The sequence below is a fragment of the Medicago truncatula genome, chromosome 4 (genome assembly GCF_003473485.1).
Source record: "Medicago truncatula cultivar Jemalong A17 chromosome 4, MtrunA17r5.0-ANR, whole genome shotgun sequence".
Classification (NCBI taxonomy): domain Eukaryota; kingdom Viridiplantae; phylum Streptophyta; class Magnoliopsida; order Fabales; family Fabaceae; genus Medicago; species Medicago truncatula.
The window spans coordinates 47,019,670-47,042,249 of NC_053045.1; the positions used below are offsets into that span (position 1 = coordinate 47,019,670).

A 22,580-nucleotide genomic window follows, 5' to 3' on the forward strand; every position below is an offset into this window, starting at 1 on the left:
TTCAACATGAACTTAAGAAAAAGATTGTTTTTCCTCGGTGACTTTAAGATAAGTTTTATTACACGAAAAATAAATAATGTCGTTCATTTGTTAGCTAGAAAGTCATTATCTTATGCTAGTTTTCAAATTCATGATCATATACTATCTTGTATTGAGACCGTTATTATTAATGAAATGAAATGAGTTGATTTTGCTTTTGTAGATTATTTTTTTCCAATGGGTAAAAAAATGGATTAAGGCAGATTTTTTTTTTTTACAGGATATCCTCTACACACAACTGGATAGACTAATCTCTTGGAGCGATTAGAACCGTAATGTGTGGCATAGCTGAATTAAGGCAGTTTGATTGGGTATTTGGTTTTTGATTTTGATTACTATTTTATAAATTAAAAAAACGGATTGTTAACAAACAGTTTTTTTTGTTCTAAACAGAATTTTGATAAAGGAAAAAAGAAGTAATAAAGATCTTCATATGGCTCAAGATAAAGAAAAACCAAAATCCAAGAAACCTCAAAATCGCAAAGACAAAAATCCTTTGCTTGGTTATGTGTCAAATGTTGGAACACCGGTTGGATTTGAGTGGAAGTTGGAAAGAATAAACACTAGTAGTGTTTATGTAAGTGAGGGGTGACCTCCAAGGGTGTGTGCTTGGAAGCATTACTTAGAACATGGAACCATGAACTCAGTATCATTTCCCAAAGCCTCCAAAATTTCATAAGAAAGACAAAGCTCAACATTTATACTACCTTCTTCAACGAACAACGGAACGCCAAATGTGAGATAATAGCGCTTGAAATGAAGTTATTTTAGTTTTCTCTTTTCCAGCTTTGGTGTTTGCTTTTGATTTTTGTTCCGCGATTTTCTCTTTTGTGAAATGGAAGATTCTTTCAGCTAACTTGGATTCTATGCTTTCTTCTGAGGAGCCTTGATTTTATGATTCTGTTTCTGTGAAAGGGAAGGGTATATAAAGAAATATAAAAAATCTTATGTGACAACAAAAAATATATAAACAAATATAAGTATTGACACGAAAACTAAAGCAATTTATAAACATTTAAGTCCTCCCAATAATTATAAAGAAAGCAACCTGTTTCAATTTGGTTATGCTTTATTTTCAGTGAGGGAACCTGTTTGTTTGTTAGGTCTTTATGTATTATGTTCCTAATAAGCTCTAAATATATATTATATCCTTGTATATAGTTGTATCACTGATCATTATCAATTTTAATATAATTTTTCTTGAGTTCTACCCTCAATTCTCAATCTCTTTAAATGATTTCATCCCATTTCACATCTCTTTGATTCCTACCTCAACTGCTTTTACTTACATTTGTTCAGTAGATTTTTTTTCACTTACCATCATTCATATACATTATCTTCTATATTCAATTACATCAAGTAGCATGGATTCAATTTGGTGGCATGATTTGAAGTTAATTGACTCTGCTCACCCAGCCTGCACTAATATGTTCTCTAATTCGGTGGTTCATAGGATTGGCAATGGTGAGACGACATTGTTTTGGTCTCATAGGTGGGCTGAAAATTCTATTTTGCAGGACAGATTTCCAAGCATTTACTCTATTAAGGAGAATAAGCAAGCAACAGTGTCCGAAACTAGGCAGCGCGTAGGCAACATGTGGATTTGGCACTGGAACTGGAGGTGATCATTGTTCGTTTGGGAGAAGGATCAGCTGCTTGAATTAGAATCTGTCATTGCAGGGACGGTTATGCAGGCAGGATATGGACAATTGGGAAGGGATACATCATACATGATTCTGCTGCAGGGTTCTCTGTTAAATCGACGTATAAGCTGCTGCAAAAATCTGTTTCACAGGAATTGGTCTCAGCTGAGTTGGTTAAAGCTTTCAATTTATTATGGAGATGCTCGGTTCCGTTGTGGTCTTCACCTGGCACGTGTTGCAGGACAGAATTGCGACTAAGAACGCTTTAAAAGCGAGGGTAAAAAGTTGAAGAAAATCAGACATCTAATTTTCTTGTCTCAATACTGCATTGTGGTGATAACTTTAACATTTTATAGCTTGGAGATTCCTTCAGTAGTTGAGACAAAGATGATACCATTCATAGAAAAGCTGGCCATGTTCAAACTTCAAAGCTTATTGTACAAGAAATTATATTAATTACTAACAAAACCAAATACAAAACTAATAATCTAAATTTATAGAATGAAGACACTGTATTATTTAGAAAAATATAAATCATGCATAACAGAACGTGACATACACGTATATTCAATAGATTTCTTGGATATAGATTCCTAATAAGTAGCTCAACTGCTTATATTTTCATTTATTCAATAGATTTCTATCTTACTTACCATCATCGATATACATTACATTTAAATAGCAAAGATATATTAAGAATTGTAACTGGGAAGAAGTTCTCGAACATATTACTTTAGTAGAAGCTTTTAAATACAACAATATGGAACAAACTAGTACAAACAAGTAGTAACCAAATAATTGAAACAGCAAAGTGACATATCCTTAAATATTGTTCACCCAAGCATATCCTAAACAATTTCAGACCAGAAAAATTGTAAATAGCCAGAAAAAATACCAGTCAGATTACTTAGAACTAGGAACCAAGAACTCGGCATCATTTCCCAAAGCCTCCAATATCTCGAAAGAAAGACAAACTTCAATATCAATGCTACCTTCTTCAGCTCCAGCATACACAGTAATCTTCCCATTACTTTTATTTGAACCCCCACTTCGAACCCCTACCGGCTTCCCCCAACCAAAATCATTACCATAAACATCAAACCTCTGAGAACTACTCGTCGCCAATGAATTGCTACCTGCCAAATTACCAACTTCAAATAACTTCGGCATTCTCAACCAACACTCATAATCATCCCTTATTTTCTCATCAGAACGCAACATAATCATCTTGTTCATCTCCAAAGCAACTTTTCCAATCCCACATTCCAGAATCTCCCCCACTTTCATTGTTACCCCACCAAAGATCGCTGCATTTCCAAAATAACCCTCGTCAAGTGGAGGAATCATCCTTGGTCTAACACCTATGCTTAAAACGTAACGAAAATCTTCTTCTGGGTCGAGTTTTTTGCATCGAACAACACATCGCCATACGTGAGTTAACAACGCTTGAAGTGAAGATATTTTGATTTGAACATTCTCTGTTTTGGTTTCTTCATTTGCTTTTGATTTCAGTTCCGCGATTTTCTCCTTTGTGAAATGGAATATTCTTTCAGGTAAGTTCTGTCGCGGTTTTCTACATTGTGATTCGGTTTTTGTGAAAGGAAATCGTATTGGAAGTTCAACGTTGTTTGGGAACCAACGTTGAAATGAAGGGAGTTTGGATATTTTGTGGGAACCTTTTGAGATTTCAGACCAAGAATTGACGAAATGCCAAAATGACTTGCCGTCTAAAACAACATGGTTGACAGTGAAAGCAATGAAGATACCGTTACTTAACTCCGTTACTTGGACTGCTAGAATTGGTTGAGACGTGGCTTCGTAGTTTTTAATGCCGTTAAGTGGGAAAAATGAGTGAACTATAGAAGGAACATAGTCTGGTTTAAGGATGTCGGAAACACTTGTGTTTTCTGCTTTTGCGTGGATGAAGAGAGCACCAAGGTTGTTGCAAATGATGGAACATGATGCATTGTTGTTGTTGTTGTTGTTGTTTGTGGTCACGTTGTGTTGGGTGATTATGAGACGGCCTGTTAAGAGTGGGAAATAGGAAAGTGTTGTAGAAAGTGTTTGTTTCAAATGGTTGATTTGGTTTTGGTTTGGTGGAAAAGAAGGCCTTTTTGGATGGTTTCAAGTGGGAGAAATTGAAGATCCCATGGTGTTAATTCGATTATCTGATAATCAGTTGAGTTGAGATTATTGTTGTCAATTGGTGCTTGAACTTTTGTTGTGGATATCACACTAATGGAATCCATGAAGAAGCAGCTTTGATGAGATACAAAGGACCAATTATCTTATCTTTACCAGAGTACTACACCCGTGCAACTCATGTATCAAAAATAATATTTTATAATGAGTGAACCATCAATTTCGTCCCTGAATTTTCAGGGGTCGGCCAAATTCGTCCCTAAATTTAACGAAATATCAAAATAGTCCCTGAATTTGTTTGACGTCCATCAATTTCGTCCCTCCGTCCAAAAGGTCCGTTAGTGTGTTGTGTTGGCTTGTACACGTGGGAAAAAGAAAGCCACGTGTACAGGGACTAAATTGATGGAAAATACGAAAATTTCAATTTTCACTTTTTTAACTTCATTTTTCTGCAATTCCTTTTTTACCCCTATGTTTGCCATTACCATACATCCTCATATTTCATACAGAACACATCAACTAAGTCCCTGTCTGTTTTTCTTCCCTCCATTTTCACTTCTCCAAGATCATCATCCTCTCCGGCGATCAAGATTGCATTTTTGAAGGAAGATTTCGTATGTTTTGAAGGTAACTTCGTTCATCTTCTTCTCCTTTTTCTCTGTTCATTTTCGCCCATATTTTTTCCGTTTTTATGATTTTCGTTTTCATGTTTTTATCATTTAGTTATGACTTATTACTATTTTGATTGGTATCTACTGCCTTTTTTTATGTTGTTCTGCAAATTTATGCCTCAAGGATCAACTTGATTTCTGTTAATATAATTTAGGGACTTTTTTTATGGTTTTTAAAATAATTCAGGGATCGATTTGATAGTAACACAAATAATTCAGGGACTAATCTGATGGTAAAATTATAACAGATATGCAACATTTCATTCATCTTCAACCTCTTTTCATGGTAAAATCATTACAACTCTACACAACCTTAGAAATATACATTAGCATGTTGCAAAACTCAAACAAGCAGATTATGACTATCATAAACTTAATCACCTAAGCTCACTTTCCATCAACCTTGCCCTCCAAACCTCGTCATTGCCACTTTCCTTAGCCTTAAGCATGGACTGAACCTTCTCCATCATTCTTGTCTTTCTTCCATGAGCAGCACAAATTCCATTGTTTTTAAAGTAACCTAGTTCTTCAGTTTCATCAACCCACACAACATTCAAGCACTCTCACATCACCATTAAACATGGAGGATGAAGATGAAGCTTGACTTTGATAGCTCTTTTTGCCCATATGACCACCTCCCATCATTTTAGATTCAATTTCAACAGTTTTGCTTGAATGAATTTTGCAGATTTTGGTTTTCAGATTCAATTAAAAAAAATTAGGGTTTGTAATTTTTTGATTTGGGGAAGAACGTGACCCTTAATTATTGGAAGAAAATTTGGAGATTTTGGAGTGTAGATTACACATTGTAAAATTAGAGTTCCAATTTTATATATTTGGGGAAGAAATAGTCGTTGGAGAAGGAAGAGAGCCGTTGGGGAAGAAGAGCAATTTCCTGTAATTCAATCAACTTAGTCCTTGAAAATTTAGGTCATTATCGGCCAAATTAGTCCCTGCCTACGTGGCGTCTGACATGTGAGAGGTTAACGGCCACGTCAGCCCCGTTAACGCTCCGTTTGAACTGAAGGACTAACTTGATTGACATTTAACAAATTCATGGATTAAATTGATATTTCGCATAATTGAGGGACGAAGTTGACCGACCCGTAAAAATTCAGGGACGAAGTTGATGATTCACTCATTTTATAATGCTTCAATTAAAATATTGTAAAAAAACAAAACAATAATAGTAGTGCAATTTTTGTTCGACACATATATATGTAGAGTATTTTTTTTTTCCCCTTAAAAAAAGCATATGTTGAGTATTTTTGTTAGCTCAACATTCATAATCATCCCTTATTTTCTCATAAGAACAAAATAAAGATAGAAATATTATGTTGGAAAGTGGTGAAAATGAAAGTGAGGAATTCAACATTATAAAAGTTTGAAAGGTATAGCTTGGAGATTCCTTCAGTAGTTGAGACAAAGATGATACAATTCATGAAAAAGTGGGCCATGTTCAAACTTCAAAGCTTATTCGACCAAAAACAAAAAAAATGAAAACACTGTATTGTTTAGAAAAATATAAATCATTCATAACAGAACGTGACATGCAAGGATCCGGATTCCCTGCATTTGAATATACACGTATTTACATGCATTAATTAACTCTTTCATTCATTCATTTTCATTTATTCAATAGATTTCTTGGATATAGATTCCTAATAAGTATGCAAGGAATGGGGCGGAGGCGAAAACGAGTTTTATCTTTTCCATCATATCAATTTCATCCTCGTCCCTGATGGGTTTGAGTATCTCTGACCCATCCTCATCTCTGCAGTGGATTTTTTTTTTATTATTAAAAATAAAAGTATTTTTCAGTCCCAATTGCAATGTTGTAATGCATTATCCAACAAAGAGATGACGACGATCGATAACTATAGTAATTGAAAAGAAAGAGACTGAGAGTGTGAGCTATGGAAGGAGAAAAAAAAAAAGAACTATGATAAGTAAGTGTCATCTGAAAAACTGAGAGTCTGACTGTGTGAGTGAAATGATTTAGGGTTTAAGTTTCTATTTATATAAAAAGGTAGTAAATTGATTTTCTACTTTTGTGATGAGAGTTTGAGTATGAGTTCACTGTAGGTACCTATATCCCCGTTACCCGTACCGCACCCATGTTGTGAAATCGGAGAAAACTCAAACTCATATCCAAACCCAATCAAAACGGAGAAAATCCGTCAAATTGAGTTTGGTTTGGGCTAGTAGCTCAACTGCTTATATTTTCATTTATTGAATAGATTTCAATCTTACTTAATTACTTACCATCATCGATATACATTACCTTTAAAAAATGGTATTTTTCAGATTTTGAGAGAAGGAGGCACGTGGCACACGAAACTCAAAGCTACCAAAAGATCTGAAAAATACCAGTTTTTTATTTTTTTAAAAATGGAATTACACACGTAGCACACATTAATTGATAAAAAAAACAGACACATCAGCACTAAATGTCATGCAGACCATAAAATCAGAAAGGGGGAAAACTATAGGGGGCAAAATCGCTCGTTTAAAACTATTAGGTGCAAAATCGCACAATTGGCAAACTATATGGGAGAAAAGTGCAATTAAGCCATTAAAATTTGTACCTGCGAAGAACTTCTCAGAACATATTTTTTGGTAGAAGCTTTCGGTTCAAGTTCAAGCTATCCAAAGACTAGATTCATTTGTACAATGTTCAGATACAGATTACAGACCAACATGTCAACAAGTAGAAACCAAATAATTGAAACAGCAATGTAACATATCCTTAATTATTGTTCAAACAAGCATATCCTAAACAATTTCAGACCAGAAAAAATGTAAATAGCAACTCAGGCTCTGTTTGATAAAAATAGCGGATAGCTGATAAGCTAGTTGATAGCTTTTAGCTGATAAGCTAACTGAAGTGTTTGGTAAAAATAGCGGTTCAACTAGCTGGTAAATGTAAAATGACATAAAGAGTATTCTTAATTCATAATAAAAATTATATCATTAATTTAAGTATTTGTAATTTTGTAAACTAATTTTTTTTTTTTTAAAAATACTTTAAATTTATTAATTTAATATATCCTATGTATTATAAATTAAATTAAATTTTATTCATTAAAATTTTATCTTATATTTCTTATCATTTAAGTGTTTTCACTTTATAAAAAAAATAACATTTACCTCAAAAACAAAAAAAAAGGTAGCACTAATAGAGTAATACTAATAACAGAGAATAAAGAAAATAACATTTACCTCAAAAAAAAAAAAAAAGGTAACACTAATAGAATAATAGTATTTTGTTTCGTAAAAAAAAAAACGAAGGTATATATTTTTTCAAAAAAAAAGGTCAGCTGATATATATATACAAAAATTGGAATAAAGGAATAGTAGTCTTTATTACGTAGCTTATTATAAAAATTATAATGGATAAAAATACAATTTAAATGAAATAATAAGGGTAAAATTGGAAGAAAAAGTGAGAAGTTATAAGCTATAAGCTCAAACGCTACTTGGAATAACTTCTGAAAAATAGCTTATAAGCTATAAGCTCATGGTGAAAAAGTGTTACCAAACAGAGCTTTTTTTGTCAAACGAGCTTATAAGCTATAAGCTAGAAGCTAAAAGCTCTTTTTTAGGTTAACCAAACAAACCCTCAATAAACATAAATGCAGTTACACCATTACATCATTAGAACAAGCTCAAAACAAGAATTGTAATTCAAGTGTCAAACAAGATAATTATAACAAAATTTACAAGTCACATTAAGTAGAACTAGGAACCATGAACTCAGCATCATTTCCCAAAGCCTCCAAAATCTCATAAGAAAGACAAACTTCAATATCAATGCTACCTTCGTCAGCTCCAGCAAACACAGTAATCTTCCCATTACTTTTATTCGCACCCCCGCTTCGAACCCCTACAGGCTTCCCCCAACCAAAATCATTATCATAAACATCAAACCTTGGAGAACTACTCGTAGCCAATGAATTAGCACCTGCCAAACTATTAATCCCAAACAACTTTGGCATTTTCAACCAACACTCATAATCATCCCTTATTTTCTCATCAGAACGTAACATAATCATCTTGTTCATCTCCAATGAACATTTTCCTATCCCACATTCCAGAATCTCCCCTGCTTTCATTGTTACACTACCAATGATCCCTGCATTTCCAAAATAATCCTCGTCAAGTGGAGGAGTCATCCTTGGTCTAACACCTATAACTAAAACGTAACGAAAATCTTCTTCTGGATCGAGTTTTTTGCTTCGAACAACACATCGCCATACATGAGATAACAACGCTTGAAGCGAAGATATTTTCGTTTGAACATTCTTTGTTTTGGTTTCTTCATTTGCTTTTGATTTCAGTTCCGCAATTTTCTCCTTTGTAAAATGGAAAATTCTTTCAGGTAAGTTCTGCGGAGGTTTTCTACGTTGTGATTCGGTTTTTGTGAAAGGAAAGCGTATTGGAAGTTCAACTTCGTTTGGGAACCAACGTTGAAATGAAGGGAGTTTTGGTATACTCTGGAAGTTTTTTGAGATTTGTGACCAAGTATTGATGAAATGCCAAAACATCTTGCCGTCACAAACAACGTGGTTGAGAGTCAAACCAATGAAGATGCCATTAGCTAACTCCGTTACTTGAACTCCTAGAATTGGTTGTGAAGTGGCTTCGTAGTTTTTAACTCCGTTAAGTGGGAAAAATGAGTGAACTATAGAAGGAACATAGTTTGGTTTAAGGATGTCTGATACGGTTGTGTTTTCCGCTTTGGCGTGGATGAAGAGAGCACCAATGTTGTTGCAAATGATGGAACATGATGTGTTGTTGTTTGTGGTCACATTGTGTTGGGTGATTATAAGACGGCCTGTTAAGGGTGGGAAATAGGAAAGTGTTGTGGAAAGTGTTTGTTTCAAATGGTTGATTTGGTTTTGGTTTGGAATGGTTTGGTGGAAAAGAATGCCTTTTTGAATGGTTTCAACTAAGAGAAATTGGAGATCCCATGGTGTTAAATCGATTATTCGATAATCACTTCTTGAGTTGAGATTATTGTGGTCAATTGGTGCTTGAACTGTTGTTGTGGATATCACTTTGATGGAAGCCATGAACAAGCTTTGTTGCTCTCTAGCTGTGGATATCTTAAACTATTTTTGGTCAAGATTGGTTGGTCGAATATTTCGTTACTAGAGTATAGTACTACACCCGTGCTTCTCATGTATCAGAAATAATATTTTGTAATGCTTCAATTTAAAAATTGTAAAAAGAAAAACAATAATAGTAGTACAATTTTTGTATGACAACATAGGTAGAGTATTTTTTGTCCTAAAGAAAAACATATGTAGAGTATTTTCTCATCCCTTATTTTCTCATGAGAAAACAACGATAGAAATATTATGTTTTTTTTGAAGGAAATAGAAATATTATGTTAAAAGTGGTATAAAGTGATAAATTTAATATTATAAAAGTTTGAAAGTCGTAATTTTCAATCAAAACCTACTATTTTTTGTTTTCTTAACAAAATAAAAAATTGGACACTTTCATCTAAGTTTGGTTTAAAATTTTTGCAATTGTGTGTGTAAGTTCACGAGGGTTTTATAACGTTTATATGAATTCTTCTAATTTAATTTATGTTTGCCTATAATATTCTTAAAATAAAAATATATTAATCATAAGCATTAACTTTGTCATTCTCTAAAAAAATACTCTTTCAAAAATTATGAAAAATTTCGTCATTTTTTTTCTCTCAGTATTTTCCACTTTCCAAAGCTCTTTCCTCCCCTTCAAACTCTCAATCAAAATCTTAATATCCTATGTGGAATAACTTTGACAAATATACATTGATTTTTAAAATTTCAGATACACACCAACATGTCAACAAGTAACCAAATAATTAAAGGGAAATGCAAAAGTGACATATCCTTAAACATTGTTCACCTAAGCATATCTTAAACAAGATCAAGCTAGAAAAACTTTAAATCCAATTACAGAACAAGATAATAACATTATCCGTAACATTACTTAATTAAGTTAAACAAGATATGTGTGTTAAAAACAGGAGTTTCTTTATTTTTTGTGATATTTGTATAGTTGTATCACTTCATCATCAATTTCAATATACTTTTTCTTGAGTTCCACCCTCAACTCTCAATCTCTTTAAATGATTTCCTACCATTTCACCTCTCTTTGATTTCTACCTCAACTGCTTCTACTTACATTTGTTCAATAGATTTTTTTTACTTATCATCATCCATATACATTATCTTCTTGATTCAATTACATCAAGTAGCAGGGATTCAATTTAGTGGCATGGTTTGAAGTTAATTGACACTGCTCACCCAGCCAGCACTAATTTGTTCTCTAATCCGGTGGTTTGTAGGATTGGTAATGGTTAGACGACATTGTTTTGGTCTCAAAGATGGGCTGGAAATTCAATTATTTTGCAGGAGAGGTTTCCAAGACTTTGCTCTATTAAGGAGAATAAGCAAGCAACAGTGTCCGAAACTAAGGAGCGTGTAGGCGACATGTAGATTTGGCGCTGGAACTGGAGGTGAACGTTGTTCGTATGAGAAGGATCAGCTGCTTGAATTAGAATCTGTCATTGCAAGGACAGATGTGCAGGCCGGAATGACAGACAATTGGGCATGCATACATGATTCTTCCTCAGGGTTCTCTTTTAAATCGGCGTGTAAGATGCTGCAAAAAGCACTTACTATTGTTGGCTAGGCTTTATAAGAGCTTATGCAGAAACGGGTGTAGCTAACTTGCATCAACATGGTGATATGTTTCGAGATAAAAAGTTAAAGAGAATCAGACATCTGATTTGGTTGTCTGTTGTGTGGTCACTATGGATAGATGGAAAGATTATTGTACAAGAAATTGTATTAATTGATAACACAAACAAAAACAAAACTACATAATCCAAACTACACATTTTTAGATGCATTAATTGATCTCATTCATTGATTTGAGATCGGTCGACTCACACTACCATCATCGATATAAAGACTTTATTCATTTGTACAATGTTCAGATACACACCAACATAATTCACACAAGAGAAATGTAAATAGAAACTTATTAAACATAAATTAAGTTACATCATTACATAATTACAACAATCTCACCACAAGATAGTAATAATAATGTGTCACATTACTTAGAACTAGGAACCAAGAACTCAGCATCATTTCCCAAAGCCTCCAAAATCTCATAAGAAAGACAAACTTCAACATCTATGCTACCTTCTTCAACCCCAGCAAACACGGTAATCTTTCCATTATTCTTATTCGCACCTCCGCATCTAACCCCCACAGGCTTCCCCCAACCAAAATCATTACCGTAAACATCAAACCTCGGAGAACTACTTGTTCCCAACGTATTACCACCCGTCAAAACATCAATCCCAAAAATCTTCGGCATTCTCAACCAACACTCATAGTAATCCCTTATTTTCTCATCAGAATGTGACATAATCATCTTGTTTAACTCCAAAGCAACTTTTCCAATCCCACATTCCAGAATCTCCCCTGCTTTCATTGTTACACCACCAATCATTGAAGCATTTCCAAAATAATCCTCCTCAAGCGGAGGAATCATCCTTGGTCTAACACCTATACTTAAAATATAACAAAAATCTTCTTGTGGATCAAGTTTTTTGCTTCGAACAACACATCGCCATACATGAGATAACAGCACTTGAAGCGAAGATATTTTGATTTGAACATTCTCTGTTTTGGTTTCTTCGGTTGCTTTTGATTTCAGTTCCGCAATTTTCTCCTTTGTGAAATGGAAAATTCTTTCAGGTAAGTTCTGGGGAGGTTTTCTACTTTTTGCTTCTGTTTCTGTGAAAGGGAATCATATTGGAAGTTCAATGTCATTTGGGAACCAACGTTTGAATGAAGGGAGTTTTGTTACTTCGTGGGAGTTTTTGGAGATTTGTGACCAAGTATTGACGAAATGCCAAAATGACTTGCCGTCTGAAACAACATGGTTGACAGTGAAACCAATGAAGATGCCGTTGGCTAACTCCGTTACTTGGACGGCTAAGATTGGTTGTGAAGTGGCTTCGTGGTTTTTAACACCGTTTAGTGGGAAAAATGAATGAACAATGGAAGGAACGTAGTTTGGTTCAAGGATGTTTGATACGGTTGTATTTTCCGCTTTTGCATGGACGAAGAGAGCACCGAGGTTGTTGCAAAGGATGGAACATGATGTGTTGTTGTTGTTGTTTGTGGTCACGTTGTGTTGGGTGATTATAAGACGGCCCGTTAAGGGTGGGAAATAGGAAAGTGTTGTGGAAAGGGTTTGTTTCAAATGGTTGATTTGGTTTTGGTTTGATGTGCTAGGAATGGGTTGTTGGTGAAAAAGAAGGCCTTTTTGGATGGTTTCAAGTGGAAGGAATCGGAGATCCCATGGTGTTAAATTGATTTTATGATAATTACTTGAGTTAAGATTGTTGTTGTCAATTGGTGCTTGAACTGTTGTTGTGGATATCACTTTCATGGAATCCATGAACAACTTTTGGTACTCTTTCTTTTGGGTAGTTTGATGATCAGACTCAGGGGGATTAACTATCTTATATTCTCTCTCTTTTGGGTCAAGATTGCTCGAATATTATTTACTAGAGTACTACACTCATGCATCTCATGTATCAGAAATAATATCTTATGTTGTTTCAATTAAAAAACTATAAAAGCAAAACAACTTCTTTGTAACTCACACATGGGTTTTGATATGATAACTTAAAGCACACCTAAGACTGAGAACCTTTATTAAATAAAAGTGCATCCCAAGCACAAGAAATGCTATGGCGATGTCAAATACAGGCCAAAATCAAAGTTTGTGAAGAATAATTCCCCTTGTAGACACCTAAAACAACAATAAAGAGACTTAAATAAAACTCTTAATAGAATACATGTTAAATGCCTCCAAGACAAACCAAGAAAAACCGATGGGAACTTGAAGCACACCTAAGACTGAGAACCTAAAGCAACAAGAAAACAACAAAAGATTCTCACGACCTTAATACTTTATGCAACTCTGATAGAAACCTCATAGCTACAATATTTTATTATCTCAGTATCAATTGTGCACCTACACCAGCTCCTATAGATAGGAACCAACTATCTTAGATTAATATATATTCTTATAGGTGTATTCTTTTTCTCTTGGTTAATAATTAATAATACACCCATGGTTCCCGTGTGAATACTATAATAATTAGCCTATGCACGTCATTATCTTAAAAAATATTGCCATTATGATAAACCGTGTATCTCGTGTATAAAAATGTTGAGAAAATTACTCTTATGTCATTAACCAAATTTTAATTTTCGTGTCTCAACAATTTTGAGATTCAATTATGTATATATTGTATTAGAGATGCCCAAGGGGCCTTTGTTTTAGCTCGAACCGATGGTTTTCCTCCATCATTGATGTAGATATTGGGGAAGTTTTTGGTCTTTTTTTTTTTTTTTTTGTGGTAGTCGGGGTTTGAACCCTAAACTTTGCATATATTATGCATTGTCCTTACCAATTGAGCTAAATTCATCAGGACGGGAAACTCTTAGTCTGTTAAAAGCTATGGAATGACAAGGGACCTACATCTTGTGAACATGGGTTTTGAAGTAGACTCAAAGACAGTTGTGAACAACATTTGCAGAAAGTAGATTTGTGAACATGGGTTTTGAAGTAGACTCAAAGACGGTTGTGGACAACATTTGCAGAAAGTAGATTGGTGTATCATATTTTAGTGCTATAATTAACAAGTGTGCTCATCTGCTAGGCACTGATCTTACGAACACCGACGTGAAGTTCATTAGGAGACAAGCAAACAAAGTAAGCTAGTTTTCGTTTCATTCCAATATCCCATCATGTATTGAATACTTAATTATTCCTGAAATGTATTAAGCTTATTTCTCTCAAAAATATAAAATAAAAAAAAATTAAAAAAAAACTATGTATATATTTTTTTATTTGTAAACGAAATAAACATCATTTAAAATTTACATATACAACTGTGCAGTTTCGTTTTCGAACTCGGGTGAATGAGTCAAATCTAATATCGACATTGTTAGTTGAGTTAGGTCAAACATACATTTCAACACATTTTTGCACAATTTCATTAAAAACTACAAAAGTTAACTTAAAAATAGGGACTTAAAGCAGTGATTGAAAATTTTATAGGGACTAAAAACTGAAGAAAAATTTTAGAGGGACTAAAACGATAAATTAATATATAAATAGGGACAAAAACATATTTAACCCTAAAAAATATATAAATAATCAGGAATATAAACAAACAAGTTGGAAACCAAGGAGAAATAGGGATGTCTCTAAGCACTATTGAATTGAATTATTTAGTTAGTTTTAAGTAAACTCATCAAATCAAATTAGTTAGTTTGGAGAAGTTGCTTGCTATGCAAGGAACTAATCAAACGAATTAGTTAGAAAATGTAATTGTGCTATGTAAAGCCCATTATCATGATGTATAAATACTTTGAATGCAAGGACTAACATAGTTGTTGCATACTCTCTCTAAACTTTCTCACTTTCCCTCTCTTTCACATTCACTTTTCCTTGTTAATTCTCTCTGCATAATAATCTTAACAAGCACAACCACCATTAACCAAGGATAAGGAACTCATAATCAGTTCCAACTTGAACCTTTGAGAACCCTTCAGAAATAGAAAACTCCAAACCCTTCAAGATAATGTGTCCAAATTTAGCTGAGAATTATTTTGGAAACGTAGGAGTGCTTATTTGCAACTTATAGCAAAAGCGTTTATCAAGATTGCGCTTACAAGCTGTTCTCCTATATTCTTCCAAACAAGCTGTTCTCTTATATATTTGATATAAATTACTTAGTTTCATATCCTAAACAAACAAGTCTCTAATCTTAAACGTAAAAGACTCAACGTCTCAAATTTTAAACATAGACTATACTCAAAACTCACAATTCTTAAACATGACACAACCTAGTCACAAAGCTTAAACAAAAGCGACTCGAAGTCAAGATCGTTCATTAGAATCGTATGAAATAGCTTGATTTTCATGACGATTTCATCTTGGCATGTGATTTTGCAGGAATTTTACTCAAAATCGTGAGTTTTCACGATTCTTATCGAGATTCCGACAACAATGTTTGGAACTGATTTCACCACGATTTCACGCTCTTGATCGGCACAAGTATGTAAAATAGCTCGATTTCACGTTGTCATGTGATTTTGCAGGAATTTTACTCAACTAAGGGTTCTATTTACACTCTTGATTGGTATGAGTATGTAAAATTGCAAAATCGTGAGATTCTTGTCACGATTCTGACAACAATGTTTGGGACTGATTTTCATCGCAATTGATGATGCATGAAGTACACACCAAAGTTCGTAACAAGTTTTGTTCCTATATAGAAGTGTTGTCAACATTGTTATTATTAGGGTTCTCAGAGATGATAGTGAGCAGGAGACAATCAATGTTGTTCTCTCTTTCAAATTTTCCTTCGAGCATATTATGGACTAATATGTGCCTTCATATTTTTGTGAAAATGTGGCTTTGTCCTCTATTTCACACTGTTAATGTCGCATATTCATGTTTGTTTGCCGGTTACACAATTTACTCCCGATATTAACTTTTCTGGGAACATATAGGTGATGATTTTCTTCCCAGAAAAATATAGAAAAAAGTGTTAGGTAAAGAACTTAATTTCAGGGAACTTTGATTAAAAAAAATCCAAGGAATAAATAAAATATGTTTGGTTTACGGTGTATATTCCTCGGAATGAATGTTATAATTATAGGAATCGGATCCTCTCCTTCAAAATTGTCTCCTTCTCTCTCCTTCCCTTAATATTATCCATTAGATGAATCCAACGGTGGACATAATAAAAGATAAAATAACTCAAAATCCCATTTGTTTTCTCCTTCTAAAACAAATCTGAATCCTTCAACAACAAAAAAAACACACGCACACAATCCGACAAAAACATAATCTGAATCCTTCAACAACAAAAAAAAAACACACACACACACACACACAATCTGACAAGGGAGTTCATGTATCAGGAAGGATGAAAGGAAACTCTTCCCCTAACCGCCACCAACAACAGCGTCCCAACTTTCGATTACATGATGCCGATGATGAAGAATGCCGCAACGGCATTGGTTTTGCCTTACCGGCAGTTCTCTATTTCATATAATCAATTTCTCCCCTTCTTATTTGTTGATAGAATCATATTGAAACACCAAGGATATTAAATTGTGACTCAATTACTAGCTGAGTTGTTGTTACAGTTGTAGAAAAGATAACAGGCAGTTACGAAGCTTTGCAATATTGGTATGAAGCGTTGCTTTAATTGGATTTTCTTTGTATATATTAAGACAAATGGAATTAGACAGTTTTGAAGGATTTTAGTTGAATGCATATATTTAATAATACAAGACAGTGAAGAGGTGAGCAAACATTATAATGAAAATAGGGGGCCGCAATTTTCTTAAATTGAGAGAGCAGACCAAAGGGAAGATGAAGAAGTTTCTGCAGTAGTAAAACCCTCCGAGTTTGTGATGTTTTAGGTTGTTTATTATGTTTTTTTTTAATTTTAATATGTCTACAGTTAGATTCATCTAATGGCTAATATTAAAGGAAGGAGAGAGAAGGAGACAATTTTGAAGGAGATGATCCAATTCCAACCTACAAATGAAAAAGTATACAAAATCTCATGATATTCTAGTTGGAGTTAATTTTCATTGCTCATACAAAATCTCATGATATATTTAGTTCACATCTACCAGACAAAGGTATATTTAGTTCCAACACTACAATTCCGGGAATGTTTTCTCTAGCCCCCTAAACAATGCCCCCTTGAGAAAGCGTTTGTGGATAAATTCTGGTTCAGAGTCAAATAAAAAGTCAGATTTTTCTTTTCTTCTTTTTATTTTTTTTCATAAATCAGATATCCTCCACGACTAACTGCGAATACTGATCCTTTGAGTCTTTTGTGATCCAAGTGGATGGCAAACTCTCCATAAGAGTTTTAAGCTAATGCATGTCTAAGACTAGATTCAAACACAGGACCTTAGTTAAACTAAAAGAGACTCGTGTCATCTTATCCAAACACTCTTGGGTAATTATGATTTATTTTTATTAAAAACTAAAAGATGTTCTTTTTTTTCTCTAAAAAAGACTAACATAAATTCTGTGATTTTTATGAGACCAAAATAAGACTTCAATCAAGATATTACTTAATGAATTCAGGGTCATTTTCCATGTCCAAAGATATTGTTGGTAGTGCTATGAGAATGCTAGATTGGAGTCAACCACTAACGACTGCCTTATTGAAATATAAGATCAATTCTATTGTCAATTTGTTATTGCCATCACAAATAGTTATTCATAATTCATAACATTAACATAACATACAAATACAGAACTTACATTTAACATAAACTAATTAAAAGATATGTATGAATTGAGGGTCATTTCCCATAGCCTCCAAAATATCATAAGAAAGGCAAACTTCAACATCAATACTACCTTCTTCTATCCCACTAAACATAGTTATCGTTCCATCACTTTTATTTGCACCCCCACTTCTAACAGCAACAGGCTTACCCCAACCAAAGTCATTACCATAAACATCAAACCTTGGAGAACTACTAGTTGCCAAAGCCTTAACACTACTAAGCCTGCCTTGAAACAACCTTGGATTTTTCACCCAACTTTCATAGTGTCTCTTCACAGTATCATCACAATGTGAAGCTATCATCTTATTCATCTCAAAAGCAACTTTTCCAAACGCTCCTTCAGCAAGTAATTCCTTTGCTTTCATTTTCACACCACCAACCTGCAATGCATTTCCAAAGTAATTCTCGTGCAAAGGTGGAATAATTCTGCCTCTAACATCAATGACTAAACAATACATGATTTCTTCTTCTGGATCGATATTCTGACCACGAATCACAGCTTGCCAAAGGTGAGTTAAAAGTGCTTGTAAAGAAGATATTTTGTTTATATTGGCCTCTTCGTTAGCTTTTGATTTGAGTTTCGCAATTTTCTCCTTTGTAAAATGGAAAATCCTCTCCAGTGGAACAGGGTTTTCATCAATTTCGGTACTTTTTCCATTTTCCTCCTTTGTGAAAGGAAATTTTATAGGAATTTCAATTGATTCATCGAGAAACCAACGATTAAGTGTTGGGAGTTTCGATAGTTGATCAAAACCACGCGAAATTTCAGACCATGAATTGATGAAATGCCAAAACGACTTACCATCGACAACAACATGATTGATTGAGAAGCCAATGAAAATACCATCAACAAGCTCAGTAACTTGAACTGCAAGCAATGGTTTTGATGTGCCTTCGTAGTTTTTTACTTTATTAAATGGAAAAAAAGAGTGAACAATGGAAGGAACATAGTTTGGTTTAACAATATCGAAGACACTTGTGTTTTCAGCTGCTGCATGAATAAATAACGCACCTAGGTTGTTACAAAGGATGAAACATGAGGTTGTGTCATCGTTGATGCTATTGTCGTCGTCTTCTTGATGTTCAATGATGAGACGACCGGTGAGGGGTGGGAAGAAAACAAGAGTTGAGGAAAGGGTGTTTTTGAGGTGTTGGATTTGGTTTGAGGTGTCTTTTGGGTTTTGGTGATTGTGAAAGAGAAGTCCTTTTTGGTTCATTTCAACTTGGAGGGATGAGAGGTCCCATGGGGTCAAATGGATTTTTTTTGAGTTGGTGTTAATGTGACTTGGTGCTTGAATTGTAGTGGTTGATATGAGTTTGATGGATGCCATGGTTGATTAATGAGAGGTTTTACTCTATTGTGATGTAGGGGAGTGGATGTAGAGACTACTCTTATAGATGTTTTTAAAACTTTCAAGTCAGCAAAGTTGTCTTCTTGGTAAGGAATCTATTTATAACACATCTACTATTGGTCTGAAAATTTATGAAAGCAGACCTCGGTTTTTAATTATTAAATCCTTGTTTGTCTTAAAATATAAAAATATTTGAAAAAATTAGATACATTTTGTTCTGTTTTTATATCTACTATTAATACTTTTTGTACCAAAATATAAGTAAAAGAAATTTTAATCTACTATTAATACTTTTTGTACCAAAATATAAGTAAAAGAGATTTTAAAAAAGTCGATTGTTTTTTGTCTAAATTTGGACTAAACACTTTTGAAATTTTGAATTTTTTATAATATTTATTTTGGTCAAAAATATTATAATTAATCGACAAAGCATATTTATTCATCAGATTTAACTGTTTGACTAACTTTTACTGTTCATAATGATTGACAAAGTTAAACTAATTGTATCCACGTACCCATGTTTATCTATTTTATAGAAGTACAAATAATCTTACATTAAACATTTCACTATTACTTTTTTCACCTTATATTATTTTCGCGCGCTCTATTTTTTTTTCTTCAAAATACCCTTTATTTGGATTATATAATCCGAACTAGTTTTGATTATATAATCCGAAACTTTACGACCATGTGTGTTTCCCAAAATACTCAAGTTTTTGTATTATTTCTGATTTCATAATCCGAAAGGTAGTTTTGAAATTTTTACAGGGCGCGTGAGTACCTCATAGGATGGGAAAAGTAATAGTCTAAACATTTTACCTTTGCAATTTCCCAAAGCGAATGTGTTAGGTCATGAGGAGAACCATCATATTAGGCAAGAGCAACCACACAAGTGAGAGAGACACCACGCTTTTTATCTGAAACCTCAAGACAATGGGTTTTTGAGTTATCTCAGTTATAAAATGTTCAACCTCCACTTTTTTAACATATGTATGACTTCTAACTCACATTTGTTACACAACAACCCCCTCAAGTTTGAGTCCATCGATTCATCATGCTCACCTCTCAAGCTGGAGTTCTTTCATCCACACACACTTGCACTAGTATTGCGTTGCTTAAGGCACTAGTACTGCACTACTTAAGACACCAGCAGAACCGTCATCTGAACACCATGTCTGAAAAAATTTTGACACAAGAAGTCGCTCGAACCCCTTCATCAAACCACGACTCTGATACCACTTTTTATCTTGACTACAAGTAAGAGAGACACCACATTTTTTTATCCTAAACGCTATGTCAAAAAGTATAAGTAATTATATTTGAGAAAAAATTACACTCCCCTTCCCTAAGAGAAGTTATAATTACACTTCCCTCCTCTCTTATGTTTAAATATACCTCAACTCCTTTAAAAAGCAAAATTTATTCCCCCTTCCTCTATGAGATGCTTGAATTACAACCCCTCCCTTAATACTTAAACATGCACTGCACTTTAATCTATTTTAACATAAATAAATATTTTTATAATATATACTAATTTTGAGTCGCCATTTAAAAATATAAATTTGTTTCTTTATAATTTAAATGTCAATGATAATTAAATTTAAATATTTTGTTATTAGTTTTATAATTTGAAGTATACAACAACAACAACCAAGCCTTATCCCACTAAGTGGGGTCGGCTACATGGATTATATTACGCCATAATGTTCTATGATAAACAATATTTGGATCCAACTCATTGACCTCCAAATCCTTTCTAATGGTTTCTCTAATAGTTTTCCTAGGTCTTCCTCTACCTCTTTTAACCTGACTATCTTCCATCTGATCTACTCTTCTTACAACGCATCTACGGATCTTCTCTCTACATGTTCAAACCATCTAAGCCTATTTTCTATCAACTTTTCTTCTATAGGTGCTACCCCCACTCTCTCTAATGGTGTCATTCCTAATCCTATCATTTCTAGTCTTACCACTCATTTGGCGCAACATCCTCATCTCCGCTACACTTACATGACTCTCGTGTTGGCTCTTAACTGTCCAACACTCTGTACCATGCAATTCACTTTTAAATAATTATACTTAATCGGCTTTAGTAAATTTCAGCACACTTTATTTAATTTTGGATTGTTTCATATTTTATAATAGGGTTTAAAATTATATGTTAATGAAATTGTTAATAAAAAATAGAGAAAAATATGTATTCAAAATTTGATTATATTAAATGGACCTGCAATACTATTTTTCGTCGAAGTGTGTTAGATAATATTTTTTGCTAGATTATAAGAAATAAAAAATTTTATTGAGAGAGTAAAACGTAGATTTTAATATAAGTGGGAAGAGAAATGTAATACAAGTTTCTCTCATGGAAGAAAAGTGAAGTATTTTCTAATATATTTTGAATGAGAGGGAAAGAAATTGTATATTTTAACATAAAGAGAATATGAGTGTAATTCAAGCATCTTTCATGAATGAAAAGTGTAATTTAGTCAAAAATTTACCCGTGCAGGCCTATCACACTTGTTAGCTAAAAATGTGGTGAAGTTGTTCTCAAGCCTTAATGATGCCTTTATTTCAAGATTTTAATTCTGCGTCGATTACATCATTTGAAACTTTTAAAGGTTTATTGTGATATTCAAGCTTTAATGGTGACATTGTCAAGCGTTTAATTAATGCTGCAATGGTGACATCATTTAAAGCTTTAAATGATGGTTGATGGATTTTGCCAATGTTTCCAAACTTGTACACGAATGCACAATAAATTTCAATAAATTTTCAAAAAAATGATCTACTCCCTTCATTTCTTTTAATTTTTGGCTATGTTAACAACTGTCATGAGGCACTTGTTAAAAACACAAAATAAAAATAGTTGATGAATATAACGAAACAAAAATCAATTTTTTGTAAGTTCTTGACCAATTTTTAGCGTTTCAATGGAATGAATGTGTGATTTTTAAGATAAAATTTTCTCATTAGACTTTATATCAAGTGTCAATCGGACATTTGTTAGCATTTTCCTTAATTTGAATCGTTAAACTTGCAGATTTTTTTTTTTTCATTTAAGGGTCTTGCTGACAAGTGTTCTGCCCTAAGGACACTTGTTAAGGATTCAAAGTTATAAAAGATTTATGAAATTTAGAAAGAAAAAGTTATTTTTTGTTGTTTTAGTGTGCTGAATGCACAATTTCTAAAATAATGTTTTCATTTTAAACTTCTTAACAAGTGCCCTAAAGACACTTGATATCATTTCTCTTCATTTAATTATCGTTTTAAAAGTCAATACAACATTACTTAATTATATTTAATCAT

At 33.4% G+C, this 22,580-nt stretch overlaps 2 protein-coding genes and 2 pseudogenes across 2 annotated transcripts; all 4 read right to left on the reverse strand.

The window, feature by feature from the left end:
- Positions 1-451: 451 nt before the first annotated feature.
- LOC25493465 (protein ENHANCED PSEUDOMONAS SUSCEPTIBILITY 1-like) lies at positions 452-4,009 on the reverse strand (annotated as a pseudogene).
- Positions 4,010-7,220: 3,211 nt separating this feature from the next.
- Positions 7,221-9,683, reverse strand: LOC25493466 (protein ENHANCED PSEUDOMONAS SUSCEPTIBILITY 1). The gene is made up of 2 exons (XM_013601967.3): positions 8,117-9,683; positions 7,221-7,307 (listed from the first exon to the last, which is right to left on the reverse strand). Exon 1 carries the CDS (start codon positions 9,568-9,570, stop codon positions 8,227-8,229), a length of 1,344 nt encoding a protein of 447 aa, XP_013457421.1. The 5' UTR covers positions 9,571-9,683; the 3' UTR covers positions 7,221-7,307; positions 8,117-8,226.
- A 1,772-nt stretch (positions 9,684-11,455) lies between these two features.
- On the reverse strand, positions 11,456-13,564 carry LOC25493467 (protein ENHANCED PSEUDOMONAS SUSCEPTIBILITY 1-like; annotated as a pseudogene).
- A 4,271-nt stretch (positions 13,565-17,835) lies between these two features.
- LOC25493469 (uncharacterized acetyltransferase At3g50280) lies at positions 17,836-19,317 on the reverse strand. Its single transcript, XM_013601970.3, has one exon. The coding sequence runs from the start codon at positions 19,251-19,253 to the stop codon at positions 17,910-17,912; it is 1,344 nt and encodes a 447-aa protein (XP_013457424.1). The 5' UTR covers positions 19,254-19,317; the 3' UTR covers positions 17,836-17,909.
- Positions 19,318-22,580: the final 3,263 nt, after the last annotated feature.

Bases quoted from the DNA above. Each gene is read 5' to 3' on its own strand.
- LOC25493466 (XM_013601967.3), bottom strand. From the start codon at position 9,570: ATGGCTTCCATCAAAGTGATATCCACAACAACAGTTCAAGCACCAATT.
- LOC25493469 (XM_013601970.3), bottom strand. From the start codon at position 19,253: ATGGCATCCATCAAACTCATATCAACCACTACAATTCAAGCACCAAGT.